Genomic DNA, 18,501 nt, shown 5'->3' on the forward strand with positions numbered 1-18,501 from the left:
ACGTTTGTTTCCGTTTGCGCTCTAGATTGCGAGTTTCTCCTTGATAGCGTGAGTAATACTGCTGTACCATGGTGCAGTACTTTTCTCTCTAACCTTTTATAATCTGATGCAACAGTTTCTTATGTATTAGAGAAGATAGAGCCCACTAGTCAATTTATCAAGTTAATTTGTGTTTATGGGTACACTGAGCAGCTGAGACAGATCAGGAAGGTTATTTGTGAATCTATCTTTTGTGGTTGATATAATTGTTTTACCTGGTCGATAACGCAGAGTGACATGGCAAATATTAGCAGTACGCAGTATGCACGTTACAAGGCAGTGATCTGCTTGCTGTCTCCATCTCCTTGAATATGTATATCAGTAAGATCAGTTCTATGCGATATAAATAAATCTAGTTTATGATTAAAAGATGAGTGAGTATGGTCATGTTTTTCTTGACCCTAAAGGAATTTAGTTCGTTTGTTAAAGCAATTCCTAACGTGAATGTTCAGCTGACAATCAGTGCTTAATGAGCTTGCCCAAAAAGTCTGAGAGAAACATAGGGCACTGGAGGTCTATACACAGAAGCCAGAGCAAGAGGTAGCAGATATTTTTTTTCTGATATCTGAAAATGTAACATTGAACACAAGCACTTCAAATAAATGAAACCTGTTTCCTGTTTTCTGAGTAACATTAAGAATATCTTTATAGATTGTTGCAACATCACCACCATGACCAATCAGATGGGGATTATAACAGTAGCCTGGTGGAGTAGACTCATTAAGACTGATATAGTCATTTGGTTTAAGCCAGGTTTCAGTCAGACAGAGTGCATCAAAACTATTATCTGTGATCATTTCATTTGCATTAACCGCCTCAGGCGTGACCGATATATGTTTGGGAGCCCAAGGTTTATAAATTTGTTTTATTCACTCATTTTGTGTTTTTCTGGTTTAATCATGATTACATTTTTTTGTAGATCCTGTAGTAAATTTATTATTTGACCTCATTCGGGGAACAGACACAGTCTCTATCATATGGACTACATGCTAGGCATTGTTTAGACTTTTTTATAGTAATAAAAATCATGTAGTTCAGTTAGAGAACTGGCTCTAGAGTTAAAATGTCTGCTCAATGCAACGTGAGGCGAACAAGAGTCGCAGCAAATATCAGCAGCAGGAGACAGATTTAATATAAGACGTGACAAGAGTCACTTGCTGACTTACAACACGATGGCGGAAGATTTTGTTTCAAAGCGAAATTTAAAGGCTGCTATTTGGAAATATTTTGGATTTAAACCCAACGCTAATAAGGAACCTGGAAAGAGTTGGTTGTTTTTCTAGTTAGTAGTAGTAGTAGTATATATCAATTGTCCCTTTAGGGAAATTCTTTTTCACATTTCCAGAAACGTTTTGCCTCATACATGTGTATATTTACGGCACATATAGACATACATATTTCATACACAGTAGACATTTGACATGGCCATATATGGGAGAAACATATATCATTGCACTGCATACGATTTATTTTATCTGTGTGGCTTTGACCTTATTGAGTGTTTGGATGGCTGAAGGAATTAGGCTTCTGCTGAAGCGAGTTTTATTGCATCTGATGCTTCTGAACCTTCTGCCAGAAGGTAGGAGTCAGAAGTATCGACTTAGTGGGTGAGTAACGTCCAGGAATATTATATGAGCGATACGTGTGATGGCTTTAGTGTTTATTTCATGTAGATTTGGAGTGGGCAAACCTATTATTTTGGAGGCAGTATTGGTTATCTGGGTAAGTTTGTTTCGGTTATTTACAGTATGTTGAAAAAGCAAGTGGAACAGTATAGTAGGATAGGTTGAACAATGCTACTATACAGTAGTGGGGGGCAACATGAAGTCCTTTTAGTTTACGCACCGCTGACAATCTTTGGGTCCCTTTTTTCTGTATGTCTATTGTGTGGTGTTCAAAGGTGAGGTTATTGTCAATTATAAGTCCAAGATATTTGAAATGGCCTACTATCCCTACTGTTTCGTTGTTAATGATAATGGGGAGGTGGAATTGCGCCGATCCAAAAGCCATTTCTTTTGTTTTGCTGATGTTGAGTTTTAGATAGTTATTTCCACACCACTGCGTAAAGTGAGAAACTGTGTCAAGATATTCTTGAGTTGAATGAGTGTATGTGAGTAGTCCAAGGATTGCAGTGTCATCGGCATACTTAAGAAATATGATGTTGGATGAGGGGCTGGTACTGTCGTTTGTGTAGAGGGTGTAAAGAAAAGGGCTTAAAACACAGCCCTGCGGGGCTCCTGTGTTGGAGGTCAGTATAGGTGTGGTTGCTGAGCTTACCCGCACAGCCTGTTGTCTGTTGGTGAGGAAGTTATGAAGAAGATTAATCAGGCGGGAAGGGACATTGAGATGGAGCAGTTTCTGGATCAGTGGATGTCTCTGAATAGTGTTAAATGCAGAGGTGAAATCTGCGAACATGATCCTGGCATTCGTGCCTGGAGAATCCAGGTGTTATAGGACGAGGTGCAACAGGCAAGCCACAGCGTCCTCAGTGCCTCTCTTGGCCTTATAGGCAAATTTGAGGGGATCTAGATGTGGACGGACGTGTGGCAGGATGGTTTGTAGCAACAAATACTCCAGACACTTCATCAGGATGGGTGTGAGGGCAATGGGCCGGAAGTCATTGAGTTCTTTAGGACGTGGTTTTTTGAGTGCTGGAATTATTGTAGCTGTTTTCCAGAGGGTGGGCGCGTGGAGCTCAGACAAGACGCGTACGGAAACTGTTGTCGCAGCAGAGCATGCGCCATTTTCCTCCTAGTTATTGTGTTTTTCACTAAGAATAATAATGAACACACCGTTCAAGCAATTGCCACCCCTGAATTGCCGCTAACATACACGGCCGCACGGGCATTCATAAAGGTCTGTGTCCACTGGCGCGAAGCAGAGCGAGCATTTTCAGTTCATTTCTATGGAAGTTGAGCTTCACTGTGCGCATTTTACTTTTGCTTTCAAATTAGCGATTTAAAAGTGACGTGCAAAAGAGGGAAAAACTTCAACGTCTCCCAGCCCCCCAACCATCCCCAGTCATACCGGTATTATACCGGTGTTGTCACATGTCGACTAACCGTTGGGAAAATTTCCTCACCATCACATCCCTACTACATGCACACTTCTATCAACTGAGTAGCACAACAAAGACTGTGATTTGAGGTTTGACCTACCCTGAGAACACATTATATCCTATATTGAGATGGCAAAATCAAAAGCTTGAACTGTAGCACCACAGTATAACCTTGCTTTTGTTCATGTTGGTATAAATAATTGTTTGCTCTTGTCTGAGAGGTCACTAAGTGTGTTTCAATAATGTGTTCAGTAATGCTACAAAAGCATGGGCAAACCTGATCCAGCAGCAGGAGTCACTCATGTGCATTTTCTAAAGTCAGTCTGCCAGTCCACCCCAATGAAATACCACATAAAGGAGAATGTGCACAAATAACCATGGCTTTGGATTTCATCCATCCATATGTGCATACACCTAGCTCATGTTGTTCAAAACCCATATAACACAAAAAGCGAAATCTTAAAAAATGTGCATCAGTACAGGAATGCTTGAATGAATGGACACTGATGCTGTCAAGCTTGAAAAAGGATGCAAAAGCACCATAAAAGTATCAGGAAATGTGGTACATTCACCTAGTTTTCTTTGACGTGTTCATGAGAGAAGTCTGATTTGTGAAGAGCTTGTTTATTTTGGGTGGATCTGATCAGTCATTGTTCATTTAGTTCATGGGTATGTCTTGTTCATTGATATTATGTGTTCATGAATAATTATGACTAATCTGTTTACTCAATGATCCATTCATAATGATTAACCGCTCACTGGAGGGGAAGATTATCGGTGACATGATCTCAAATTTCTCACAGAAAAATATTGTAAAATATTTTTAATATAAGTCTTTTTGCATTTTCTTAAGCTTCAAAGCCTCTGTCCCCATTCATTGTAATTGCATTGCAAAACAAATAATATTTGTTGAATTCTTCGAAAAGTTCTTTTGTGTTTCCTTTTGTGTTCAGTGGAGGAATGAAAAATTCAGAATCTATAGTAATAACTCCAAACTGTGGTACAGAAAGTGTGTTCTAGTCCTAAATGCCTTTCAGATTCCTGTTTCACTTAAGATCTGTTCTATTTGCATTTTTCTTTATAGTAAGCTCAGGGTCTGAGCCACAATCAACCATCTTTGCTTAAAATGGCGATAGAAAAATCTCCCTAGAGTTTGCAAAGCATTTTGAAATATTGAACCAGTTAGAAATAGAAAAGAGAACAGCATTTACATTTAACTTGGCTCAATGTCTGTTTTCTGTTTGTAAGTTCTCTCTTTAAATCATCATTATATTATGTTTGCTTTTTCAGATATTCAGTAACGGCAGCATTTTTCTAAGTTCACAAGGTCAGTAATGTGGTTTCAAAAATAGCAGAAAGTACTATAGACTGTAAAAGAAACATTCAAGGATCATCTTTCATCTAAAATAGTGCTTTGGAAAGCCCAACTTCATTCTTTACATGCATTGATCCGCTACTCTGCTGCGGTTAAGATTAGAGTTGTTGCCAGTTTGTAAGAAAACAAAATACATTGCAGATGTTATCACATATTTTTGGCCTCCTGATTATGCCTTAAAATCAAAGTGCAATAAGATCTCTATAAAATGATATAAATTTATTATGAATATGATGTATAATATAAAAAGATTCATCACCCTTAAAATGATTTGGAAGGCCCAATTGGTAAAACAGTATTGTGTTAACTTGCACATTGAAAAACATTGTCATTTGACATCCCTGCTTCAGTTGGCATGTTGCAGATTCTGTAGCCTGATGAGACCATAAGTGAGCTTTTTGGCCATTATTGAACTGGAAGGGCTTATAAACAACATCTTAAAGTCCTGGGATGTCTAAAGCAGATCTCAATCAATGGGTGGACTTTAAATGGACTGTCCTCTAGCTGCGTATTTCCTTGCAACTGGCCTGAGTTTGAAGATACAGAATAATCAGGTCCATTATAGAGACCGAATTCATGCGCACAATTACATCAGAAGCAGTTGCATCTGCTAAATACCCCCTTTTGTATGATTATGCAAACTATTACTTTGTCTTCAATAACTGTACAACAATGAAACTGACAGATTTGTAGGTATGTATTTTCACTTTAGAATAGAAAACACACAGAATATTTTTCTGATCAAAATTGCCAAACTAAATCCTCAGGGGTTTACAGTGTTGTAAAACAATAAACAAAGGGGAGAACGTATATTTTTTTAGTAGCTACTGTTAGTTAAATAAAACTCTGTGAATGTCTCTTTAAAAATGAACAGAAGCTGCTAAAAAGTCCAACCCTTGCACTTTTGAGCTGTTAGTCATCCATTAATCAGCACGTAATTGGTTTTACTAGGTGATTTATAGCATATTAGCTGCTAATAACTTAGATAGAATGCATGGCATATGATAGTGCTTCGTGAACCGTTATCAATGTATATTACATGTGATAATACGCACAGTATTCACTGGAACATAAGTTAACAACAGACTTACTGCGATAGCAGAATCTTTTTCTTTTTTTTTTTAGGCTAATCCAAACCCACATATTAGATTGTATTGTCAACAAGGAATCTCTTTCCTAACTGTTGTTCAGTCCTAGGTTGCAATAAAAAAACATGCAATCGAGATGACCCTATGTACTTGCACTGAATTACACTGTTTACAATGGAAATTTTTCTTATTGGTTACACATTAAAACATTTAACACTTTAGCCTGTTTACGTTTATATACAACTACAGCATAAAAATAAATCAAATCACAAGAACTGACAAATATACACCAAAAAGGGGGCATACAGAATGATGTAGTTTAGAACAGCTACTGTGTATTGTAATATACTGTAAAGTAAATATGGTATTTGGTGGGAAATTATGTTCTTGATGTTCTCTGGTGCACTTTAAGAGTTCAAAATTAAGAGCCGCAAAATTGTGCAAATTGAACAAAGAAATAGTCAGTGCGTTGACTTCTGCCTGAACCTTGAAGGAGACTCAAACAGCTTTTAGTTGTAATATAGTGTCTCAGTCTTCATTACACTGCATAATAATACTACTACTAATAATAAAAGCAATAATAATGTTATAATATTATTACTATGACAGTAATAGCCATAATTTGTAAAACAAATGCACTGAAACATAAATAAAACTTTCATAATTAGCTTTGTCCTAATTTCTATACATGAAAGAGATAAACCTGTGAGCTTTTATTTTGACGGAAACAGTCAAACTTTTATTTTGGTGGAAAATAAGTTTACAAACGTGTCTGATTACAAATCTAGTGAAATGCTGTAATCGTCAACTATGCAAATGTGGAAATAATGCGTAACTAAGTCTGCACTTCTCTCTTTGCGCAGTGCAAGTCTTTTTTGATTATGAAAACCATTTTTGTTTGTTTGACAGCAATGTCGTGTTTTCGACCTTTTACCTTTTACAGACCTTTTATGTTATTATGGGAAGTTTGAATATGTTTTCCAGCCACCACAGTCTAGTTGATGAATGGGAAACACTGACAGGGTTGCGTAGCTATTAAGGTTAAAATAGCCCAAGTAGCTATTAAGCTACTTGAAGGCAGAACTAAGTAGAATGTGAATGTTTCCTCAATAAAATGCAATAAACCAACATTGAGTTGCGAAAAAGCATACAGAAATGACGGAGTAGTCTTATACCTGAGCAAATGACTCTTTCAGTGAATCATTAAAAAAAACTTGAATCAGCTACTAAATCCATATCTGACTTTCTTACTGAACTGTGACTAATTACTTTGGTGTAAATGTCTCAAAATGAATGCACTTCATGTTTGTGAAAATTAAATCAGTATCATTACTTCATAACTACCGGCATTTCATCTCCAATGGGTTTTGGGTTAACCTCAAGAAGGTCTTGTTAGTTGTACAATGGCATTAAATAACCTCATTACATTGATTATAATTGTGTTTATGCTGCTTAAAGTGAACCCCCATCCTTATTGCAGTTTACAAAACAATTTTTTGATCTGCCCATATTTTTACATTTCTATTATTAAAAAAAAGCATGGCCAATCTGTTTTTCCCATAACAGTGTTATGTACATCAGCTGAAGTCTGCTCCACATATTAATAATCAAGAAAATCCAAAAATCAGTTTCTCTTTCAATATTTTGCCATGATAATAGTGTCACTTTTATATACCATGATTCAAAGGTTTGTGTCTTTTTGTTGTTGTTGTTGTTTTAGTTTTATTCAGCAAGGATACATAATATTGATTATATTTTAATCATAATATTGAGTATTTTACAAAAGATAATTTTACTAAAGATTTCTTTTGAACTTTCTATTCATCCAAAAAAATTCTGAAAACATGCATCACGGTTTCCACATATATTATTATTATTATATATTTCCATAAAAAGCATTACAACTGTTCTTTACACTGATAATGGTAAGAAATGTTTCTTCATTTCCTAGGGAATAGATTACAATAGCCCCTTTCACACACCATGTCCGGCAAATTACTGTAAAATGGCAATAATTACTTTACTGGTAAATAAACAAATATGCTGTTCACACAAGCAATGGCATTCTTGCTTTTTACCTGTAAGAGACCATTCTCACATCAGCTCCAAAGTACTGGTAAATTCTGTGATGTCAGGCATTGGAAGTGATCTTTAAACGCCGCGCCGTTGTCTTCATCTGCCTGCATGAGAAGAAGCGCTTTAGTTTCACTATCTGTTTAATTTAACCAAATCATTTGACGTCTGAGTGAAAGGCATAAGGGGATGATCAAACAGAATGCGTTTTTGCTCTTAAAAACACGAGACGTGCATAAAAGTATCCAACTGCAGAGCCGCATTCAGGGTTCACACAGAGCACATTACCGGTAATTTACCTAACTGGTAAATCGCCGGAACCAATTTACCAGTGATTTTGACAAGGGCCTGTTCACACATGATCTCTTATCGGAAAATTACCAGTAAAGACTGTATGTGTGAAAGGGGCTAATGTCATATAAATCGGCACATCGGTGCCCCGAAAGACAAAGAATTATAAACTGGGTTTCCATCCAAACGTGAAGCAAATCTTTTCAAAGTTCACAAAAAAGAAAAGAAAATGTAATTAGGTGTTTCCATCAAGTTGTTAGAGCGGATGACTGTGGTTATTGTTAACCTAGTAACCAACAGTAAATAAAACACTATCAGTGGAAACAGCCGATTAGTCACATGGGTTTAATGTTCGCTACGTCAGAATTTATTCGGCAAATGCGTTTGCATCTCCCACTATTCGCATTAACTCTTTTTTGCACAAGTCAAAAACCACATCAAGCGAGCATAAAAACTTTTTGTGATTTTTCTTTTTTTTTCTTCTTCTTTTTTTGACGTTATTGATGCGATACTTCAAAATGTGCTTAAAGATAGGGTGATGGAAACATAGCTACTAGTACTTTTGGTAGAAACTGAACACATATAGGATATTTATTTTGATTACATTAAATTGTACTGTATCCAGAGATATATCAATACATAAAAAATATTATATATATGCAGTAAATCCTGTAAATGAGAGACACAGTCGTCCGGATTAGTTTGGATCAGATTTTCATCACAAGTCTACACTTCCTTTCTGCCCTTTTACACCAGATTTTAACCCTAGTACACACTGTTCTTAGCCCAAAATAAAATGATTCATGAATCAATTAATAGATCTATTCTTTTAAAAAGGGGTAATAATGCATTGTCACCAAAGTAATTATCATTGTCTTATTAGGATGGTGCTGAGATGAAAAGTATGGAACAGTGTTGTTGCGTGATCAGTTGGTCTTGCACACCAAGGCTAATAAGGAATGGCCACGGGAAGAAAGCTTAATTGCATCTTTCAAAACTACCCAAGAAAAAAAATAACTTTATATATACGAGTTGTTCCTCAGACATAACATCTGAGCTTTTCCTTTCATTGACGTTTAAAGCTGTCAAAACAAGATCATAGCAGACCGTAACTGTCATGCTTGGTGTTCTCACAAAAGCACCTGTAACATCAATGTGTTGATGTACTGTATTTGGCCCATGCGCGTATGCCGTGTTTACATTCATCACGTTTCTTAATCACGTGTTTCATCCCTTGCAGGAATAAAGCCCTATGAGACACACACTCCGGCATATCCTCAGCCAATTGGAAGAGCCGTTGAGCATTGTTAATGAGTTTACCGTGAACCTAGCCTCCGCTTTTAGCAAACAGACCTTTACTATTGCAGACATGACTGATTGGCACTTGGTTTTCTTCCTCAGTGAATTACAAAGACATACAAGTTATCTTTACAAAATTCCTTTAGATTGCTCACTTTGCCACCCACACAGCAGCGGCCTCACATTGCATGCAGACTTTTACGAACCCCTCCCTGCCACAAAAGCCCAGAGATAGCAAAGTTCTTACCTGTGAACTGATCCATAAGCCATCTTCTGTTTCACGCTCTATCTCTTATCATTCATCACAGTCACAGACTGCTGGCTTGACATAATGTAATGGCAGACAGGATTATATAACTGATCGGTTAAAGGACTGCACTTTAGATACTGTATGTCTTTTTGATGAGTATAACCAGCACATGTATTACTAAAAAAGGTGGTTTGCTATATCCTATTAGCAGTAGTTTATTATCCTATTAAAGTATTTACTACAAAGTAATAAATCCCCTAGGCAGTCTGTATAATACACTTCCATTCAAAAGTTTGGGGTTGGTAGTATTTTTCAATGTTTTGGAAGAAGTCTCTTATGCTCACCAATGACACATTTATTTTGATCAAACATCAAATGATATAATATAACCAGTATCATTGTGAAATGTTATTTCAATTTAAAATAACTGTTTTCTACATTAATACATTTAATTTTTTGTATTATTTCTCTGATGGAAAAGCTGACTTTTCAGTAGCCATAGTCTTCAGTGTCACATGAAACTTCAGAAATCATTCTATATGCTGATTTGGTGCCCCAGAAAGATTTATTATCATTATCACCTTTTAAAAAGGGTTGTGACACTTAATAATTTTCGTGGAAAATCGTGATACATTTTTTCAGGATTCCTTGATTAATAGAAAGTTTAAAAGAACAGCATATCAGCAATATCAGCCGATAACCAGTAAGCTTACTCTCATACATCCCTATAAGAAATTATGTGAAATATTATATATATATATATATATATATAAATGTATGCATGTATGTTTATATATATAAATGTATGCATGTATGTTTATATATATAAATGTATGTATGTATGTTTATATATATATATATATATATATATATATATATATATATATATATATATATATATATATATATAAATGTATGCATGTATGTTTATATATATAAATGTATGTATGTATGTTTATATATATATATATATATATATATATATATATATATATATATATATATTTCTTTATTTATTTCAGTTGGAGGCAGCCAACCAGCTTCTTCAGCAGGCTCAGCAGCCACACAGCTACCTGATTGAGACCGTACGGCAGAGAGACATCCAGATCCACACACTGAAAGACCGTCTCACGCGATTAGAAGAGGAAGTGAGGTAAAGGGGAAGTAAATAAGCACCACAGATTTACGAATACATCCTTTTTTTAATATATAACAGCACCATTTGAAATCTTTACAAAGCTTTTATTTTGAAAGGATATAGGTGGAGTCTTTATAGAACCATTGCCTTTGTTTTGTAACAATGGTCACAACGGTTTTTGACTGCTAATATGTTCCAAAGTATGCAGTTGTATCGACTGATTAAAGATAGTAGGCAATTATATCTTAATACATTCCACTTCATTGAGGAGCAAAGGTAATGCACCTGCCAATAAAGGTCAGAAGCCATGCACACCTGACAGCTTCTTAGGAGTATGCGTGCGTTTTTAAAAAAAACAACCTTTTTTCTTGGTTGTGTCACATATCAATGACAGATATAATTCCCTGCCTCCATATGCAAAGCAGGGTTTCTCCTGTATAAGTGTGGGGTTAATGTGAAAAATATGTAAATTGCTCACCAAAATTTCAGCATCTATCAGCTTTTATTAGAAGGCTACTTGTGGCCAGGGGGACTGTTCGTTCATAGGCACATGACGGCATCAAACTTTCATAAAACGATAATTGCTGAAGCTTTTCTCACAGTATTTTTAAAAGACATTCTAAAAATCTATATAATTCATATTAAGTAATTAATAATGGTAATTAATATATGAATATATTAATGGTACGAAGTCCGTACAATGACAATACTGTGCATGTTCATTATCACAATATGTCGTGTTACTGTACATTGGCAGATGTCTATTCTTGCTAAGGAGACTTTTCGAACTTTACCTTTCTATTGAAGTTAGGTTAGTCTTTGGTGAATGTTGCCTGTCCTGTGGAAACAGGTGCTGTGCAGTCAGTGAGGTGTATGAAATTCATTTATTGCCGGTTTGATTTCACATTACTTTTATCTGAAGAGTTTTTTTTCTTAACTGCTTCTGTCAATCCCTACAAGTTGTGTTTGTTTACAGCTCAGTAGTTAATTCTGTACAAATGGACTCTCATACTCACTTCAACTCACTGTGTTTGTCACCACACATTAATCTTGTGATATGTATGACAAAGGTATTTCTGTTGAAATAGTTTTGGTCATGTATGACCTTTAGTGCCGCATTTCAAATGTGACTTTTAAACGTTTGATTAAAAGACACTAGTTATGTTTCCATCCAAAGTTGTGAATTTGACTTGTGCAAAATTGAAATATCGCATAAATAAATGGAATAAAGCACTGTTTCAATCCAGCGAGTCAAAGAGAACAAAATTGTCACTTTCTGATAAACTGGTGCCAAATATCAACACGAAAAATGTAAGTTGCTGCAGTAGGAGAAGCTACTGTGGGTCTTTTTTCGTATATAATAATAAATGACTTGCGGCTCAAAGCGCTCAGACAAAACACAATAATCGCGGTAATGTTATCTTGCTTTCGGAGTCGGATACCTGCTGTTTGGGAACACAGTCATGTAAGACAGTTTTGTGAGGTAATTATACCGAACCATTTTGATGAAAGTCACAAAAAAGACTCTTTTTTTTTAATGCACATCAAGGAATTTATTAAGTAAATCTGTTTCCATAGTAGTTTATGTGCATGATTTCTTATCAAATAAAAAAAGGTATCCTCCTCAATTGAGCAGAGATGTGTTTTATACACATTTTTAGAATGTATGCTTGCCGTTCCAATTCGTCATTTTTTTATGCGATATCCCAAAATCTGCATAGGAAAAGATTAGTTGGAAACATACGTGTCATGTGTTTGTATTGAATTGTTTGCAGTTATTTACATCTCACTTATCTGCTGTAACTTCTATATTTCGTATTGTTCCATTCTTTTGCCATTTTTACACATAAATATGATTTAATATTTGTTACTGCTCATGTTTCTGTATATGGGCTCACATTATCCCGAAGTTGTCTACATGTATGACATTGTTTTTAACACACACACACATATATATATATATATATATATATATATATATATATATATATATATATATATATATATATATATATATATATATAGTTACAAATAATTGATTGGTAGAGACTTCAATGGGTTAAGTAAGTCTTTTTAAGTAAGAAAATTAAATGAAATATTTTACGAATTACTAATCAGACTTGTCAGCGTTCAAGACCATTTCTCTTACAGTCTTTTTGAATTTTCACAGTGCACTGCGGAAAGAGAAGAATGCACTACTGCAGGTGAAAAACAACATGGCTGCTGATTTGGAGAGACTCCTGAACCACAGAGAGGTAATTTCTGTCTTTCAATTAGAAAGAACAGAATTTAAATCGAGAATTTTTTTATTATTATTATTCCTTTCTTTTTTTATTTGACTATTTGCTTGCTTATTGTTGTGACTTATACCAAACACAACATTTAGATGTGGGTGTGTTAGTTTGGCCAGATCAGTGTGCCACAATACAAATAAATAAATAATTGACATTTTGTCTTGGGTGGACCGAGCTTTACACTATTAAGTTGCAACATTGTGAGTCATACATAAGGTACTGTGATGTCTGCTGTATTTAATTATGTTTTTTGTTTACTTTAATGACAGTATATTAATCTATAATTTTACAATTGCAGTGGCATTTCCATCCCAAAAAAAAAAAAATCCAAAATAAAATTCATCAATGTTAAGTCATATCTTGCTTTATTGATTTATTTAGTTTATCATTTCACACAAGGTCTAAATCAAAGGAGGACCTTAAAAAATACATTTATTTGACTGGCTGGCTTTTGTGTCCGTGGTGTTACATTTTATTACAGTAAACAGATCGTAGTAGCCACTAACCACTGACTAACCTCATGAGAAAGTTCAATTTCATGATGAAGGCAAGTATTATATACAAAATACAGAAGTGGTTTGATGAAGAACCTATTATAACTGGCATCATGGGGTGACACTACTGACAGTTGAAAATGACCATTTAAAAACCCTGATACTGTAACATATTGTAAATACAGAATAACATTACTGATTGTTCAGTCAGAATCTCCCACATGACCTTTTTGTTTTTTGTTCTGTTTTCCTTGAGTAATTGCAGGTATTTTTAATGTGGTAGTGTGACTGATATTGAAAAACATTTGAACAGTTTTAGTCTGTCAAATACTGTATTTTACAGAAATCTTTTTTTGCTTGCCTTATATCCTTTTAAAGTGGAAAGTGGTCCACTTTGTTCCTTTTTAAAGCAGTTTCATGCATATTTGGATGATTTTAGAGAGTTCAGTAGAGAAGTAGTCAATAAGTATTAATCAAATAATACTACTCCTAGGTACTTAGTTAAAAACTGCTTTTGTGTGCAACATTATCATACATTATCCATTAAAGGTGTCCACACATGACAATGTAAGAGAGTAGTTCCCACATACACTAGCACACAGTCTAGTCTAGGTGTGTCCTCTTCTATTGTCATCCAGCCTGCCATTCCAAATAGTGGTTACACTGCGTACCTAACATTTGCTCTCTTCAGAAGTCTTTCATCAGAAAGCCTCTTATGCAAATTAGGGAGCTTCAGGTCTAGTAATTAATCGATGAATGCCTCGGTTTTGTATGTGTGGGATGCCTTCACTATAGCTCAGTTCAGTTGTGACAACAACTTTCCAAGAAGTATCTGAGATGTACTCAGTAACTAAAAAATCCAGTCTCTCAGGTCAACTGTTTCCCATGCTCAAGTCATCAGATTAGTAATAACCATGCAATTTGTGGTTGTTTTTGATGACTGACAGCTAATATATTGCCTCATTGAGGGAAACCGATGTGTAACGCCCTAATCTACTTGACCGGTGGGTTCTGAATTTAGTTTTTTGAAAGACGCGGTAGGAAACGAAGAACCAGAAGTCAGTGCACGGTATGAATTTTTGTGAAAAATGTCCTTTGGTTTGGCTTACTAATTTACTCATTTCCAATAGCATTGCTATTAAATGAATGGAGTGATCTTGAATCTGCTCTGTTGAAAGGCACATGAAGGTACACTACACCTCTCCTGACATTCTGAACTCTCTGAATATTAAGGGCAGGGTGTAACTGATTAAGCACCAGTGCAATATGGAGCTATTTTCAACCAAATACTGCTGGCACACACTGTGCCGACTTCACAACTTCCAGTGGCATGTTGGCAGAAAGCATGCAATCCTCACAGACAGCTGCTCCTCACTGGTGCTTTTTGGCATGCCAGCGCATATGGTCGTGCAGTGATAAATAGAAATATTGAATGACTCTTGCGCATCGGGCTGATCTCCATTCGGGTGCTCATGTGCCAGCAGGGGATGTTTTACATTGCCGTCGTACGCTAGAATAGTAACCGTTCGCGAATAATACCAGTTGATTTTTTTTTACATTTATCACTTTTCTTTCAGCAGTCTTGTCTGTACATTTTTGTTAAACATTCCTGCTGCGTAATATGGAATGTCTGTCTCCTTTTCCTCCGTTTTATTTTAAGACCGAAAGCATTTTTTGCAGTATACTGTATCTTTAACAGACTATTCTATATCTGTCACCAGTGCTTTTCTGTATGAAAAGCTTTTTGGTGTCTGTGATTGTTATCGGCGTGTTGGAACACGAGCGTGCACAGCAGCTCACAACGTGATCTAACATCTGAGAGTTGTTTTCTTTAAACATTTTAATTTATTCACACGAGTCAAGTAAAAACATGAGGGTTTTTTATGTCAATGCTGCCACAAATTGCTGATAAGTTGTAGCTGAGACAAGACTGTGGTTGAACACAAGAATCATAAACATATATTAACTCACTCATTAATACACAGTTGTCAGTGAGTATTTGTTTTCGTTATAACCCTATAGTACAAAACCAAATAGTCAGATCTTCATAATATTTATTTTGTTGTGGGTTTTTTCCTCCCTTGTTTTATTTTTTTTATCTTTTAATACATATTAAGAAAATTGTTGTTTGTTTTGTTTTATTCTTATGTTTGTTTTGTTCATAACCTTTTACAATAAGGCCCCATTAGTTAATGCATTAACTAACATTTAACTAACAATAAGCAATACTTTTGTTGAAATATTCATTATTCTTTATTTACGTTTGTTAATAAAAGTGCAACTGTTCATTGGTAGTTCGTGTCAGCTCAAGTCCATTAAATAATATTATCTAATACAACTTTTGATTTTTATAACGTGTTAGTAAATGTTGAAATTAATATCAGCTAAGGTTAATAAATGCTTTAGAAGTATTTTTCATTGTTAATTCGTGTTAACTTACAAATGGAACCTTATTGTAAAGTGTCAGCGTATTTTTGTTCTTGCTCCTGTTGTTTTACGTTTTATATGATTTTATGTAAGAAAAATATTGAAAAATATAAGTGGTATTGCACCTTCGCTGTTTTTAAGCAACACTTAATCATCTGTATCACTTTCAAAATATGAGATATTGGGTAATTATTTTCTTTACTCTCTCTTTTAAAGACATTTATGCGGAAACGTTTTTCAGCAGACCTGTGTCCATTCTCAGAACTGTATTACGCTGATGACTTCTGTGTAATGGAAGAGTGCTGTGTTGTTTGAGGGCGTTTCCTTCAATTGATTCAGAACTATTTGCACTAAAGCAGGACTTCTCCTGTGGTTTGTAGAGGTGCTCTCAGGGCAACCCTTGATGAAGATATGCCTCCAATTACCATTGCAACTTTGAATATTAACATGAACCCCCGGGCTGCTCCAGCCATGTTTATGTGGTGTATCGTGAGCCACTTTTGATTAAAAGAGGAGAAAGAAAAAAAGTGTCTGCAAATAACTAATTATGCATAATGCGATCCACCTTATTCTAAAACATAAGAGCGGGTGCGGCTATTGTAACTTGAATGTGTTGAGGCTTCCAGTTATTTTTAGCTATACAAAAACTGTTATTTTTGTTATTCCTCAGGTTATTTACCCTATAGCAGAAAATTAATCTCCCCAGATTTGCACAAAATAGCCTACTTCCGCGTTGAAAAATAAGGTGGATGATTAACCCCAAAATCAAGATATTTATTATTCTTGCTCATGTCATTCCAAACAGAGAGTTTTTGAAGGAGCTCCTTTCCATACAATGACACTGACAATGTCTGTCATGCTCCAGGAAGGAAAAACTGTGCCGTAAAAGTACTATATACTGTTAGTAGTCTGTATTGATGCCCGTTCACACTAAGAACGATAATTATAAAGATATCTAAAAATCGTTCTAAATATAAAAGAATAGCAGTCTATAACGACTGCAACTATAACGATTACGGCACAGTGAAACAATATGTCGGAGTCACTTTCACAACCATTTTTCCACCAGATGAATAACAAAAACATTAACACTGAATGCATCCTGCTTTAAAGAGCTCATGCATTTAAAGTGGCATACGATGAAACTGCAGCGCAAGCTTATAGTACGGAAAAATATCGCCCGCTGGTGTGTTCGCTAATATAGTTATCGTTATTGTTATCTTTATAGTTATTTATAGTGAATGGGCCTTTACTCTTAATATCTGTCAATCTCCAAAAAATGACAAATAAAATAACAACACTTGTAAGGGGTAGTAAAATTTCAGAACTTCGGCAGAGGGGAAGATTTTCAGTCAATGGTGACTCAAATTTGTATTTATGATACATTTTTAATTGTGCACAGGTTGCTTGGGCTACTTTTATGGTGTTTTATTTTGTTTGTCCTTTTTTGGAGTTTTACAGATATTATTATTACCATAAACTGTTGTATGGGGGGAAAGCAGAGATTCAAATTTGTCCTTTTGTGAAAACATATGAGTGAAAAACAGTGTTTTGAATTGCATGAGGATGTGTATGTTATGGAATGTTGACATCCAGCATCAGGACACGTTGGATGTTTGTGTTAGCGGTTTTAGTTTTAATTGCACTGCTGGCACAACGCGACTCATGTCAAAAACTGCTGGTTCTTTCTTACCTGTTGTGAACTGGAAGCAAACTACCAGTATTCTGGGAAGGAGCTCTTTAACCTTCAGGCTTCCGCTGATTTGTTCTTATCCTGTTGCAGGAACTTTCTGTCATGAAGCAAGTCCTTATTAGCATGCGCTCAAGGCAGCACGGCGGCCCTCTGTCTCCCGAGACCGATGGCACGGGGACCGCAGTTCACAGACCCAAAGCTTTAAAAAGCACAGATGAGGAGCAATACAACTATGGGCCCAAACCCACAGTGTTTGTAAGTTTTACTTGTCTAGCCATGAAGATATCCTTTCAAACAGCATTTTAGGACAAATAGTATCTTATATTTTGGGAACCAAAAAGAAACACATTTGAAAGTTATTTTGAACAGCTGATACTTTGTTTTATTGAGCCTGCTATTTGGGCTGATATTTACTTTCACATTGACTTTTACAAGTTGAATAAAATGTTTTACTCAAAGCAAAGTCCAAAGAAATGGTCAATGATATTTAACACTGGTGTGTGTTTGTTTGTTTTTTTCTTTTCTTTTAACAGACCAATAAAGAAGTCCCAGATTGGTATAGAAAACTCAAACGGAAAACCAAGTAGGGACTTGTTCAACTTGTTTAAGGATGCTCCATGTCATGCAATGTAAAAGTCTGTTTAAGTTTAAGACCTATTACATAACTAGTTACACAGGTTAGTTGTGTAGTCATTGTGAACCTAAAACTATATGAAATTTTTTTTTATGGTAATAAATAATTTTATGTTGTCCAATAAATGTGTGAATGTTTTTATTGAATTTTATTTTAATTTAAAAAAGTATGTCAGGTTGTTTAAACAACAGTATCTGAAAATAATCATTTTTATTCTCTATACCCTGTAAAATAGCTCAGTTGAATGTATTATTTGATGGTAATAAATCTGTATCCTTCTGTTTTGATCCGTAAAACACTGTTGATAAAAATAGAGGAGCGCGTGCATACCTTAATCGCAGTAGCATT

The 18,501-nt window shown here is 35.3% G+C and overlaps 1 protein-coding gene across 2 annotated transcripts in view; it reads left to right on the forward strand.

Annotated features, from left to right (window-relative positions):
- Positions 1-18,278, forward strand: part of pibf1 (progesterone immunomodulatory binding factor 1) — a 39,160-nt gene extending 20,882 nt beyond the window's left edge. For both annotated transcript variants that reach the window (XM_077246799.1, XM_077246800.1), the window contains exons 14-17: positions 10,496-10,626; positions 12,782-12,866; positions 17,610-17,774; positions 18,053-18,278. In XM_077246799.1, coding sequence (XP_077102914.1) covers positions 10,496-10,626; positions 12,782-12,866; positions 17,610-17,774; positions 18,053-18,106 — 435 coding nt within the window. In that variant the 3' untranslated portion in view covers positions 18,107-18,278. The remainder of the gene's footprint in view (positions 1-10,495; positions 10,627-12,781; positions 12,867-17,609; positions 17,775-18,052) is intronic.
- Positions 18,279-18,501: the final 223 nt, after the last annotated feature.

Source organism: Siphateles boraxobius, unplaced genomic scaffold, assembly GCF_051911475.1.
Source record: "Siphateles boraxobius isolate OS27281-9 unplaced genomic scaffold, OSU_SipBor_1 29, whole genome shotgun sequence".
In the NCBI taxonomy this organism is placed as follows: Eukaryota; Metazoa; Chordata; class Actinopteri; order Cypriniformes; family Leuciscidae; genus Siphateles; species Siphateles boraxobius.